Genomic DNA, 14,712 nt, shown 5'->3' on the forward strand with positions numbered 1-14,712 from the left:
ATCGCGTGCTATGAAACCTGTATGAGATATTTGGCTTGTCCTTTACCGGATCTCTGTGAACGTTGATGATGGTAAAAGATTTTTTTATGCAATCTAAATTCAGCTGAACTATACCTGTTCTTAACGCGTATAATAATAATATAGGATCCGAATTCAAATTAAGCTCACCCTGTGAGCGTCTATAAGATGCCAGCGAGGTCCTGGCGCATAGATCCAGAGCATTCTTTTTAGGATTACAGTACAATGTTGTTTTAATTTTCCTCAAGTTTTAAACTAAAGTAAGCCGTATCGTGTTGTGCTCCCTTCCATGCTGTCAAATCTGACAGTTAGAAACCTCCACTGCAGACATTTCATAGGGAAAAGGGCGGACACCATTTTGCTTGTATGTAGAACATGTCAAGGGACATATTTTCCTGATGGACGATACAAAGAACTAACTAGCAAATTAAACTGGAACAACATGTTGAAGTTAATTGTTCGAGCTTATGCCTGCTAATGAATAATCGAAAACAAAGAGGAGCATCGGTGATTAAGGCAAGTACAAGTCCTTCGCTGAAGTGAAAATTCAAGTATAGAATATAAATGTTTTGAACTTTTTATGTTGGATACAACTATTAGGCATTACCTCAAATCCACTTCTATCTCTGCCCACAATGATCTATTCTTGTTCAATTTACCTCGAAATTGCTCAGGGCAAAAAAAGAAGTTGTCGGCTAGACGTGCCGTCAAGTGGCAGAACGAGATTGGTTAAGACTGATACAGTTTTCGAAATGCACGAAAACGACAAGGGCAATCACATTGTACTTTGAAACAGGAAGATGGATAGCCCTTTTCGAAAGGGCACATTATCACTTGCTTTGCGAGCTTTATGTAATGTTTCAGCTAGCTTTATACTACCCCTGCCTCTGAACAATGGTTGAAGACGCCAACGTCTATTTAGTATACGTTATTCAAGCGATATCTGTTCCACTCTGCTGAATTGTACGGAACCGAATATTTACTGCATTTCAGCGCTTCCATTTGTGCTCGGATGGATTTACAAATATGAAAATCAACAAAATAATAACATGCTTTCAAATGCGCCTGTCTCAAGGACGTATCTGATAGCAGTGGTCAATTTTCATAGCATAGCAACCAACGAGAACAACTGCTATCATGCTGAAAAACTGCCGAGGTACTGGAAGGTCATTCGGGTAACATTGACAGCTGATTCACTATCGACACAATGCTATATATCCGCCTTCATTTTCAATAAAAATGAAACACTGCACTGATGCGGAGATGTTCCTCACCGTCCAGCGATTCAAATTTGAACTTTGCGCCAGTTTCCCCAAACTTGAATCGGCGCCTATCGATAGAATTCGTTTTTTCGCTGTCTTCAAGGAAATCAAATGTTACCTTTCAGATATCGAAATATAATGCATCGGTAATTGGACGTTCGCGATATAACCCGTTATTCTAACGGCTGGTCGGGCGGATTGCCCGTCAGGGTTGTCCGGAATTTGCGGTTGTCAATTAGCTATGCGGCTTCAGCGGCGATGGCGGCTTGCGCCTTCTTCAACCCGAACCGTTTCCGCGGCTTTAATCGCCTTTACGCTACTGATTGATGCGACGGCAATTATTGCCTATGATCCATACGACTATCGAGAGGAATACAACCTCGCCAATGTCGGTAAGTTCTGCAGATGAATGGAAAGCGAACTCAAACTTACCAAGATTCGGCTAATCGTTCCCTTTTGAGCCCGCAAAAATAATCTCCATGGGCCATTTATTTTGCCTTTAACAGATTTTAATTCCTGCTCTTTGATGCTTCACTATTTTTTCATAAAACACTTCTCTTTGTTATGATTATTATAGACGTTTTTGGTGGAGTTCCTAAGAATAAATGTATGCTATAGGATAGTTCTAGAAGTTTACCCGGATCGAATGAACGAAGACGTTTCAGCAGTGTAAGTCTAGCCAGTAAATGGGTAGCTTGAATTTGAAGAAAGAAAAATTCAACAGGTCAAACTATTCTCTAAATGAAAAAAGATTTTCAGGTCGGGCAATCCATTCCAAATAAATATCGAACTTTGGGAGCTGGATAATGAAACCTGTGATTATGATAATTATCAAATCAGCTGAGAAATTCCTCGCAAAATATGAACCTGAAATAAATGGTTAAGCGCCATCGTTTGGCCTTTCTGAGAAATGTTTCAATCCCTGATGCGTGAGGGGAATTTTCGTGTTAAAGGAAAAAGTCCGGACCATCAAAACGGGGACGCAGAAGAGGTAGTGTGCGCTTTATATTTATTGACTGTAAAACGGCACAGGCAGATTTACGGGTACGTCTCGCTGGAACCAGAACGCACACACAGCAGAGTAGAGAAGATCGGTCTTTAGGTGCGCGTTGAAAGACTTACATTGTCGGCTAGCTCGTTAAGTAAACGACAATTGTTCTATTCATATTACTCTCAAATACCCGTTGTTCAGAAAATATGCCAGAACAATATTTCCAGAAGGGTGCCGCTATCGTCGACGGCCGTCCTAGTACTGCTTGAGCTGCATAGACTTTCGTTGATAGACAGCTTTTCAAATGGCTAGAGCAGGTGAACGTACATGTATCCGCCCATAAATAATGCCGCATGGCGACGTTTTGCCGTTGATCTGATATATCGAGGAACTTGAACGGAAGTTTATCGACTTCATTATAAAGTGCTACTCGATAAACGGCCTAGGTAACTGTGATTAATAGATCAATATATTCTTGAGCACATTGAACAGCGGCACCATTGAGTATATATATATATATATTCATAGTGTTCGAGCATACACTTTGCCAATCGTAGGTGTTGACTGGACGCGTCAGCATTTGCTGAAATGATTTATACAACCTAACGTGAGTACCATGCGATTTGTAACTACAGTGTATAGTCCATTAGTAATCACACATATCGTGTCACATCATATACGTGTTGTGTTTGCATCGCCGAATGAAGAGATGCGGCTTTTGCTCGTGAAACCTATTACGTTCTTAACTGCCGCCAGCAATACGTTACAATGCAACAAGCACAACGACAACAACGTTAATAACAAAAAATGATGATAATTTTAATAAACATCGATAATGATAGCAGTAGCAGCGGTCGCGGTAAAGACCCTGACAATGAAACGTCAAACGGTGCCGGTGGATGCCACCAGGTGGCGCCAGCAGACCACCGCTTCGGCAACGTTAAGACAACGAAACGGTCAAAGCGCTTGGAAGGGCTGTCAACAGCACTGCCGCAGCCGCTGTTACAGCATAGACCGCAACGACTATGTTACGGTGTTCAGTGGCAATCTGCCGGCTATTGACTCGATATGACATCGTACCAAAGGACATCAACCGAAGATCGACAGACCAGCTACGCTTGACTGGACTGATCCTTCATTCCGATCCAGATTGTCGCTTTATCCCCGCCATTGTTGACGAGTAGTTCATAGGTAGACCGCATCGCTGCTACTGCTGCTGCTGCTGCTGCTGCTGCTGGCAGCATTCATCTTCTGAATCGTGACGGGACAATCTTACCAAATCGACCCGCTGCAAGCTGGCCCGTTTTACGTCAACCTTTCGTCGTCAAATATTGACTGGATACTGTTGCTTCCATGTTCGTAAAGCAGTCTCTCTCCTGACAGGGCACGACCCGTGTGGCTAAGTAGCATGCGCGTCAAGAATACTACCGCGGCCATCTTAGCAGCTGGCAGCTAACAAGCGAACGGGCGTATTCTGAATAATAGGCGTGTATTACCTGCCATCGCGGTTGCTAGCCGTCCCACTTTCCGAATTTATAGCAAAACAGCCAAATTATTAAAGGCTTTCAAGATCATCATCGTTCGCTATCGCCGTGTATCATTAGATGTGAACACGGGAGAAACAAACGTAACGAACATTATATCGACAATGACTTCTCACTACAGCCCGAAACACAGAATTGCATCCTTAATATATGTAGAATATTTTTTCTATTTCACTTGAACGAGTCTGCCCGTGAGAGTGGTACGTTTGCTGTTGGTACGATAGGGCGTTCTGCGGATACAAATCCAAGTGTGAAGATTTGTCTAACCTAGAGTTTTCCGCATACTATCACAGCGAGGGCAGGACAGGTCATGAAGTAAATCAGAGGCAGATGTTCAAAAAAACCACTTGAAATCGACAAATTACTATCCGGAGCTATTGAACTGACGAAAAGGTTTTTCTTATTATGGAATAAACTATCTGGTCTGTACGATGGCCGATTGTAGGTTATTTATAACCATACTCAAAAAAAAAGATATGTTCTCACGATCAACTTTAGTGCGGCTGTTGTGATGACGTTGCCGGACAGTAAAGTTTTACCGGCCCCCCAACGACAAGAAGCGTTCGCTCGATTTTATAGATTAATGCTCATTCAAGCTTCTTCATTTTTTTACTTTCATATATCTACGAGACGATTCTCTCACGAGACGAAGAGGGAACAATGCTATAGCCCGGTGTATCAGGCTTTCTCAGTGCTAACAAGGTGTTTATTCTCAAATGGATAGCAACAGCTTTATGAAAATAATCCATGAAGAGATTCATCTAACGGATCACTTGTAACAAAATCTTGCCACAGCAAAGATCATATCAGACTGAGCGCCCCAAAGTCTGTTTGATTTATGCCCGCTGTTTTTCGTTGCCTCAGTTCGACAACGTATGGTCACGCAACATGACCCATCTTTTTGATTATTTATCGTTAGGGTCTCGTATTGGCTATTATTGGGGATCCCGTCTTATTGTGTTCGGAATTATTAGATTAAATGGGTCCTTGTCTACTAAAGAGTTTCATTTTTGAAGTGATGATATACTGGAAACAATTTACTTTTAGGTAGAAACGTCGAACTTTGCATTAAAAATTAGCGAGCGTCAAGATCCGTACGTTTGCGATCGCTGCCATGTAAAATGCTAAATAAACAAACGAAGCCAACATTACTTTTCTCTACTTCTGTAGGCGTTAGTAATTAAAAAAGAATGAAATTCAAATGTATCGGGCTTCTGTATGTCTAAATCATACAGAATTGGTTTGCGAGTCTGGTTTTGGTACCTATGTGTTAAGCTTAATTTTGGCAAGCCTTATCTTTACTGCCTTGATATGGCACGGCTTAATTTATATGCTGAAAAATATTATGGCATGCGGCCAAACAGCTTCCAGTCTAGGCAGCGTGTGACGCAAACAGGCATTGAATTAAAAGACTGAACCATTTGTTTCATCCTACTCAGTTCCGTGGGGTGTAACGTCATCAGATCGCCAATTTTGCTTACCTATGACGATTTGTTGTTGAGCAAGATTTCTGCAGATGGTCATTCGTTCTTGGTACTCTTCGATTTTCTATTATTAGGTGTTTAGAAATTCGTTTTCGGTTCGCGCGCTGTCAGGATTTAGTTCGTCCAATCATTTCTAGAGGTGCTATAGTGACTAAATTTGTAATTATTTCTACCCTGTGTCTTATAATAACATCTCATCGTTTTCTAACCGACCCCCAATAGTGATTGGAAGAATTATCTGTGGGCCAAAGAACGGTAGAACTGCGGTGCCCTTTTTTTTCCACTACAGCTCAAACAGCCCATATTTCTCCGCGTGAACTGACACCGACGTCCGAATATTGCGCTTGGTACTAACAAGAGGAAGCTAGCGAATTAAGTGGTAGGATGCTATCTCTGTCATATTTGGAAGCGATTTGATGCCTAAATCATGCAACCCGGTATTATACAACGACCACTTCCCTAGTAGATTCAAAAGCAGCTTTTTCTCTGTGCTCAACTGGCAAGCTTCGCATTTCTGTCTCTTGGATCATTATAGCGTAACAATCAGATGAAAAGGGTAGTTTCTCGAAGTGAGCTAGGGCCAGTTGGAAAGTCACTTGGAACGTGCCGCTGAAAAGGAATTTTCGAATCTTCTCAAAAGAAGACCGCGATTCTTCGAAAATATATGCTTGCCTCACAGTCGTCATTGGTGCAAGTGAAGAACTTTAATTGCTCGAAAGTACGCAACAAACTTTTTCCTGTCGCCTACATAAAACAAAGACACAGTTCGGAATGGTCAGTAGTATTTCTGCACAGAAACACGCGCAATCTAATTGTGACATTGTTACGATTTTAGAACCTGAACCAGAGGTGTTCATCACGCTTTCAGCGGCTGTCGTGAAGAGCCGCGGAGGTCTGGCGGAACGGCGAATTCAGCTGAATTGGTTTAATATCGACGTGCGACACGCTAGCTCAAGGCACAGTCTAGGTCACAACCACACGCTCTACCTCCTGCGAAGGCCGGCGGGTTTATTTAGAATAGATGAGGACGCCGTATTTAAGCGAGATATTGGCCTGCAAAGCGATGGACAGATCACTACCCACATCAACTTTCCCAGGTGAGTTCGGGGATCACGGCAGTGGTTTTTTTTCGTATTGACTTAACACATTTGTGTGCTGTTGGTCATACTTGAGGCAAAATCAATAACGGTTTGAATTTAGAAGTTCTTCCCAGATCTAGTCTGACACCAACCAGGATGTGCATTCACGGATTTAGGAAACATGACAACAATACGGTGTCATGATTTTATTTTCGTCTAATTCGACCTTAAATAAAACGACAGTGCAGGTCTTTGACGGCTGAAGTTTTTGAGGTTTCAATGAAATTGTTTTTTATTCTACTCTACCAGAAATAGTGAAAAAAATAAAACGGGAGAGCTTAGTACCAAGAACAAAGGTAGCATGTTCATAACGTCTCTAGCGGGTATTACTCTCCAACAAGGAACGCCACTGAAAACCCACAATGCCTATAGTAGAAATGCGCTATTATGGTACAGCCCTAAGAGTTTTTTTTGAAGAATAAGTTTCACGTAAAAGCATCAATCAGAAGGAAGGAAGGAACCCCCTGAGAACCCTAAGAGTTTCCAAACCCAGTACAAGGCCTGCGATTTAACAGGTGGCTCTACGTCGACAGATTATTTTTAACGGCAAATACAAGAAATAGCATTCATCCCAGAATGAGCTAATGGCATCCAATGCAATGAAATACTTGTAGAATAGGACAATTCTGACCCTGCTTTTTCATTTGAGCTTATATATTTAAAACAGGCGTGTTGTTCCTAAACAACCCGGACAACATCGGATTATCGTTGCGTTTGTAATTCTAAATTGAGAGGAAGCTGTTTTTAGAGAACTTGCGTCCTTAAAGCGATTTATTTTTTCCGACTGACGCTCAACTTTAGCTGCGCTTGTTGTGTGCATAGGAGCTAAGTTGCAAACCAAAATTACTCTAAAACTAGATTTGTATACGATACCGGCGTAGCCTAATATGCACCGACCCAATGACGTATTTGTGATTTATTAATGTCCTCAAAGTTTCCGAGGATGGGCGTGTCCGTGTCACCGTCAGAAAGATTATTGCGTCATTGTGGCCCATTGAAAAAGCTGTCATGCAAGCACAGCATCTACATGTGTCGGCGGGGGTGAGCTGCTTGGTCTGGCCGACAGTTTTCTGGTTTCCGCTTGGGCCGTTAGCTAATCGAATCTTGCGCTTCGTCCCGAATTCGTAAGTAAGTAACAGCTGTCCGACTTGTCGATTTGGTAAAATCTGCTGTCGCCGCCGCAGCAAGTGGACATTAGTCTAAAGAAGTTTATAGTATTCGCTTTTGAAAAAAATCAGTCGACGAGTACTATGGAAAAGGTGGGCTTCTGCAGAAAGCAAGCTATGGTCAGCTCGCTGGCTGCCCTGCTGGGTCGGGTGGTGGCGATGGACCCCAGCGATCGGCCTCGTTCGGGCATTTCGTTGTTTCCGAATGTTTGATTGCTCGCGTTATGCCCACTCAGCTTGTGATCGAGTCACGACTTTGCATCCCTGGAGGCTATGCGAGAAAACCTGACTGTGTGTAATAACAATCATCCGAAAGACTTCGCTTGTTGATTCCAATGGTTGTTCCCCTGGATATTTCTCTCACTACTTGTAATTACAAATAACGCGTTTACTAGAACAGCAGGAATACGGACGAGAATAACCTACTGCATCTTGTTCTTTTGTCTGTGGAGACATTCATTACAAGATTGGTGAATTGATACGTAAGTCTTATGTGAAAGCCATTATATATGGCCCTTATGTAAAATCTACAGTTTTGACAAGTGTAAGCGTTCGATCAAATTACTATAGGAGATAAGCGTAAATCTTGACTTTGTTTGCCTAGTTCGATACATTATGATGTCTTTAGGGGATGATTTTCGAAATAATACACCACGTTTACAAGTCACGCCCTATAGTTTTGTTCTATAACTATTTATAAATGAGAACTAGTAAACAAAATAAGAATGCACTTTAGATACGTGAAATCACGTTTTGTTGAGAGCATGACCTTAAGCGAAATATCGGTAGCCACATGTACTGCCAAAACTAAAACGTAGGCCAGGCACCATATAAAACGGTTGTATGTCTACGAAACCCAAACAGCTTAACTTTCGTAGAGAGGTAAGAGATCGGGAAGCGCCAAAAAAGCTCTAGGATTTTCTGGGAATTGCATTCAAGTTCAACTAAAAAGCGGGCGGTCGCTTAAAATGCGAGTATTTGTTTGGTTTAACTATTCGAAAGATTTCTGGCTAAGCTGCATGCGTCCAACTTGGAAACGGTATTACTTTGAATATCAACCCATAAGACAATTATATGCTTCTGGAAATGAGTTCCGTGATTTCCCCCACGTGAGACGACATGTTCAACGACCCGGTTGGTTTATTTTTAAGAATTTCAATTTGGCTTTATTACCGTTGTTATTTACGAATGAAAATATTAACGAAAATTTTATTTTGCATTTTCGTTAATATTTTTATTTTACTAACACATTTTGGTCCTGTTGATGAACCCTATGTATGTTTAAATCAAGTATTTACTTTAACTTGCCCTCTTAACTATATTTACCGGTTTCTCAAATTAGATCAAAAGAAAAATAAGCTGTCCTAGCGCTCCATCAGTTCACCCTTATCACGGCCTTTTTAAGTAAAGCCAAATATAACCGCTTCGGTTGCATAGGCTACAGACTTGTGAAACGAGAGCACTCTCCTCTGCTGTTTTCTCATCTGGTAGCCTCTGTGAGTAGGACTTTGATGTCGAAAGGTTTGAGAAGTCAATGTCTCGTCTAGACCACCAACCAACTTATAACAACAAGTTTCCTAAGTGGTTTCAACTTTTCTATTAGGGCTCTGGATACTGCAATGAAGCATTGAGGAAATCCTGCGTTCACATTTTCAGGACTTCACTCCAAAATATGAGACAGTAACTCTGGAAATTTCTTTGTCTTAATTGGGCACGATTTTATATTTAGTAGAACAAATGCTCTGAAAATCAACTGTTTCAGGCAGGGAAATAGGCTCACAATCTGGGCAAGAAGGTCGGCAGAACTGAATCTAGAGATGAAGTAGAAAATTACGCAAATTATATGCGTATCGCTATTATTGTCAGGGCTGGTTCCGCCTTGATTTCGAATGGATGGTTATGAGCGAACCAGAGTTAGCTTTTATTTAGAAATATCATTTCCGTGTTGCAGTTGTGGCGGATCATTTGGTCCGTATTGAGGCGTAACTGTATGGAAGTTTGTGCTATATATTTTGGAAAGAAGCTTGCTGTGTCATTGTTGAAACACGTAGATAAACATGGCAATGTTCACTTCGGGAAGGCCATGTTTGAATAATGTGATTTTCTCTATTAGCATAGGCATTATGAATTGCTAACCGTCTACCACGAGTGCAGTCTGAAACTGGTAGTGATTGAATGGCTTCAATTAACGTGCATTCTGCATAACAGTTGGCGACTATTATCAGATGTGTGATTTTTGTTTTCATCATTGCACATAAGGGTCATCTTCAATAAGACGCATCTTCACGACGAGTGCCTGGATTACTGGGTAGCGCTAGTACGTCGCGAGCAGCTTCCGAGCGGCGGTCGTCAGCGAACCATGGTTGCCCACGGGTGCTTCCGAGCCCAGCCGTACTGGATGTGGAAAAATAGGCAAATGCTTAAGCACCTCACCCTACGACAGATGATGATACCGGGTGGGTGTGTAAGGTTCGATAATTTTTTATATTGTCAGTAGAGTGCGTCGCCGCGATGTAGAAAAACTACCGACAGAGATCGGAGTGTGAGCTTTTCGTAGAATCATTAAACGAAACACTGATATGTCGATAAATTCAGATTCAGAAACTATAGCAAACAAAACATTTGGTGGACTTGCAGCTGTGGTTGGAAGGAAAAAGAACAATGTGAAACTAACCTTTGAACGTATACGTATCGTACGTTCATCACAATTAAAATACAATAGATTATCAATTTTGTTACGCATAGGATAATAGCAATTTCCGCCGATAACCGTTTAATCCGTGGGTTCTTCTGTTCTTATTTATGTGTCCGAGTTAAGGGAAAGGATGAACCACTGGGAACTTTTTCAAGCCGGGATTTGCTATGAGTGAAAAATGATAATAGAGCACCGGCATTTGAACGTTTTTAACTAGTACAGCCTTACTATGACCTCTTCGTAGCAGGCACTTCGTATACGACTGGATCTGCTTTACAAACTCGGTGTTTATCATGTGTTAATCGACGAGATCAGAAGAATGTAAATACATTTACGAATAAATAGCTAATGATTGTTCAAATGGTCGCCGATTTTTATTACTGATATCGATGTAAGGCCTAACGTGGCATAGTTCCTATAAACATGGCTATATAGACACCGTTTCATGGTAAATTCGGTGGCACGTCATACTTCTTTTTGTTGAAGGTCGAAGCTTGTATTGTAAAATATGACAACCATTTGCTGCATTAATTGTACAAGTACAAACTCGTATCGATTTGCATGTGCCCAACCAGATCAGGGGCTTATGGGGCGTTCTGGTTCCGAGTCCCCTACCCCATTGTGTGCATAACTAACTGAGGGCAATTGCTTTCTCGCTAAACCCAAAAGTTTTCGTGGTTCTACTATCGTTTTGGTTATCTGTCATCCTCGCCGTGTAACTGAGCAGGAACGCACAATTCGGGCATGTATTCCTTCTATAACCCTCGAGCAATTAGGGTCGTCGCCGACTTTAAGTATACGCAGGAAGAGGACATCTTTAATCAACTCGCTTATGGGATTCGTTGTCTTGACCTTCGAGTTTCGGCCTCTGGATCAACGCACAGCCCGAAATATAAAATAGCTCACGATGTCCTCTCCGGCGATGCCAGCGTTCTCGAGGTCCTACGACAGGTTAAAGATTTCGTCGAGGTAAGGCCAGCGATCATCATTATTAGTTGTATGAATGATAAACATTTTAGATGATGACAAGGGGGCAGCCGATTATTAGTTCCTATGTTAGCTACCTACTCAGTGTGTTTTTATATATTCGATAATAGTAATAATGCGAAGGCTTTTCGAGAAGTCTGAAGAAGGATGCTGGCAGAAGCGAATTCGAAATTTCGCCTAACTGGTCGAGCGGCGTTCTTGGGTACCTATTGAGGCACGCCCTTTCCTTATGAAACGAAGACGAATTATAACGCTATAGATGCCTATTTACAGCTAAAACTGTTGGATATTTCCCGGTAGTGGTGAAGAAATGAGGCACTTCTTGAATCTGAAACAGTAACTTGTACTAAGAAAAAGTTCAGCAGTACGCAGTCATCGAGCCCGTGACTGAACGTGCTACTTCTTTCGACGACCTTCGCTGCGTGTCCGTTAGAACGAAGACAACATCGTGCTCATTGAAAATCAATTTTTAAGAGAACTCAGACAAATCTTATTAACACAGGGGTCATGCAGTCAGAGAGCGGGATGTTACGGCATTTCGTTCCGAATGTGAAAAGAAAACAACATACGTTTTTAGGCTTAGCTAGGTTATTTGTTAGCGTGCAAGTATGTAGTGACCTACATAATGCTATTGTAGCTTTTAATAATTGTGTTTACGGATAAAATAATAAGAACTTGCTTCACCAAAACAGGTTAGAGCTAACGTCAAAAATATTAGAGACCAACAAACATTTGCCATGTCTACATATTTGAATTCTATTAATTATCCCTATTTAAGGTCACTAACGAAATTGTGATTTTGGACCTGCATCGCTTTCCCAACGGATTCGATAATGAGGCTGCGCATCAGCGCTTTATCGACTTTTTGCGCCATGAACTTGGCGATCTGATCATTCCGTATAACACCGCACTCGACAGGTCCTTGCAACATATCTGGAGCAGCGATGGTAGAGGCCGAATTGTAGTATGCTACAATGCGCGACTTCTCACGGTAAACTCATCTCTTCACCTCGGGGTTCGCCACCTTTGGGCGGATACTAATCTACCCAATACTTTGAAGTCCTACTTCGATAGAAAGGTAAATTTAATGTCTCTTTTTTTTTCAAGTATCATGATTTACTCGTTGATTATTGCCTCCGTATCGCAAAAATGAGTACGTTACGCGTTCTTAGTCCCCAACGCCGGTACCATTGTCATTATAGGTATTGGTCCGCACTTACTTCGATAGTAATTGAAAAAAAAGTAGTTAGAATAAATTTTGAACATTTTATATCCCAGGATAACAAGAGGAAGTCGGAATGTGGCTAATCCCAACGGTAAAAAGCAGCTACTCTTTCTACTGAAGCTACAGATGAAAGTTCAATGTATTGGTAGAACGAAGGATATTTCTGAATGTATTATGCAAAAGCGCGAGCCATCTACCATGTTGTAACGGAAGCGCTGGTAAGAACGATGCACTCCTTTCTTCCGGTGACGTGCGACTGGTGCTGCCAACGGAACTTCACACCGTTGTCCTAGGTTTTATGGTAGAAACTACAAAAGCATTTCGCGCATTGTTATTAAAAGAACTAAAAGCATTCGATGGTGTTGTCCCAGAAGGCTTTATGCCTATTTATTATGTTTTGCTTTGTTACGAACGGAAATCAAAATGGTACACTTTTCACATTGGACAAGGCGTAGTACAATATGAAATAGGAACGCTTCAGGGGCACCCAGGCCGGCAAACAATTGCGCTAAAAAATTTTTTTGGGAGGATATAGCCTTATTGCAACAACTTATTAGTACAACTCGGCTATTAGAAGCGAACATCTGCTGCCGCATACAATGTCAGTGTTGACCTGCAATTCGCTCAAACGGGTTATGCAGCGGGGAGATCGTACCTATTTCGTTACCTATTTCGAAAAAGTACTGCCTTTTGAAGATTGGCTTACTTAACTGGCTCTCGGAGACATCGAAACGTGCCTAGGAACATGCAGAAAGCATACTTCATCGCACATGCTTTTTTGATCGATGAGAAGATATCTATCACTGAGTATCGGATGCTGGGAGGTAGATGTCGCGCTTACACTGGCTTTCAATTTTCATTTATACCAGTACGATAAACAAGTATTCTACATATCTCATGCTTTCATTTTGATTATGGGAGCTCATCCCGTAAAATTGTTGCCTTGGCCATCGTATAGGCGTGTTCACAAAAAAAAACTATCGACTATATACCTGTTGTTACGATAGTCAAATACTTTTCATTAAGTTAGAACAATTGTATGACTAATAGTTATTATTGATATTAATGGTAACGAAGGGCAACGTAATGTGATTCCAGTTCCTCGTTAAAGATATGATTTGCCCTATCGTACCGTTTTGGTTCATTAAATCAGCAGCAACAGTATTGGCTATATCAAATGGCTATCTGCTTAGACCTAGTAACTAAAAGAATGTTTTTGTCCTATTCACAAGGTATGTGAGGCTGAAAAGTATGGCCTATATTATTTCCACGCTGCCATGGCCGAGCTGACGCCAACGGTCGTGAATATCATCTTTGAGGGTCACAAGGGCGGCTTGCGTAAGATGGCCGACGAAACAAACCCACTTGTGGCTCGATGGTTCCGACGTGAGTATCGAACCTGCGCCAACATTGTTGCTACCGACTTTTTCCTCGGGGCCGACATCGTCAGCGTCGCCATCCAGAGCAATATCGAGCGGTCAAAACTGTATCGTATAAATTAGTTAGCTTTGACACCATATGTCTGCGCAGTGTCCCGTACTTTGGCCTGGTACGCTTATGTGCGTCTGTGTGTGTACGTCTAAACGTCTTACGTGCGCGTTTATTCTGTGTATATGATATGTAATTCAGAGATACTTGAAAACGAATGAAAACGTAACAGCAAAATGTTTGTCGTCCACAAATTAAATGATTTGGATTATGTAAACTGTATATAATTATTCTAAAGTGTAAAAAATCATTCTAAAAAAAAAAGTTACCGTTGATATATCTAGGCTTTGCTGGAGGACGTGAACCATACAGATTACGACAAGAATACAAAGCTAACCGCAGCGAAGAGGTACCGTGATAGGTAGAACATCGTCTACATTGTATATATATATGTAAATAACAAGCAGACAAACCAAAAGGATCTAGCAGAAGGGTCTGCTGGATTCTTAAACATGAAATAAAATCTTAACGATAATTGTCCTTATATGTCGGCGCGTTTTTCGCTATTTCGACTATCTAAAATAAGCGCTTTACAATAGGCATAAGCTTTTCGTATTTGTAAGGCTCTGTAGCCATTGACCAATTTCATAACCGCTGAACAAAGGTTAAGGGCATTTGGACTAATATAAGTTACGCTCACAAACGCTAGCTAGGCCCATTAGATCTCCTTAGAAAAAGTTTCCCTTTTGCCTTGAAAAATTATTATGAATTCT

The 14,712-nt window shown here is 41.4% G+C and overlaps 1 protein-coding gene across 4 annotated transcripts in view; it reads left to right on the top strand.

Annotated features, from left to right (window-relative positions):
* The window catches only part of LOC111243022 (PI-PLC X domain-containing protein 3-like), a 31,393-nt gene extending 16,908 nt beyond the window's left edge, over nt 1-14,485 (top strand). For 3 of the 4 annotated variants that reach the window (XM_086978238.1, XM_022788018.2, XM_022788017.2), the window contains exons 2-7: nt 1,406-1,672; nt 6,135-6,396; nt 9,864-10,060; nt 11,027-11,268; nt 12,065-12,364; nt 13,744-14,485. In XM_086978238.1, coding sequence (XP_086834364.1) covers nt 1,522-1,672; nt 6,135-6,396; nt 9,864-10,060; nt 11,027-11,268; nt 12,065-12,364; nt 13,744-14,013 — 1,422 coding nt within the window. In that variant the 5' untranslated portion in view covers nt 1,406-1,521 and the 3' untranslated portion in view covers nt 14,014-14,485. The other variant, XM_086978239.1, reaches the window with a different exon arrangement.
* Nucleotides 14,486-14,712: the final 227 nt, after the last annotated feature.

Source organism: Varroa destructor, unplaced genomic scaffold, assembly GCF_002443255.2.
Source record: "Varroa destructor unplaced genomic scaffold, Vdes_3.0 BEIS01000001.1, whole genome shotgun sequence".
In the NCBI taxonomy this organism is placed as follows: Eukaryota; Metazoa; Arthropoda; class Arachnida; order Mesostigmata; family Varroidae; genus Varroa; species Varroa destructor.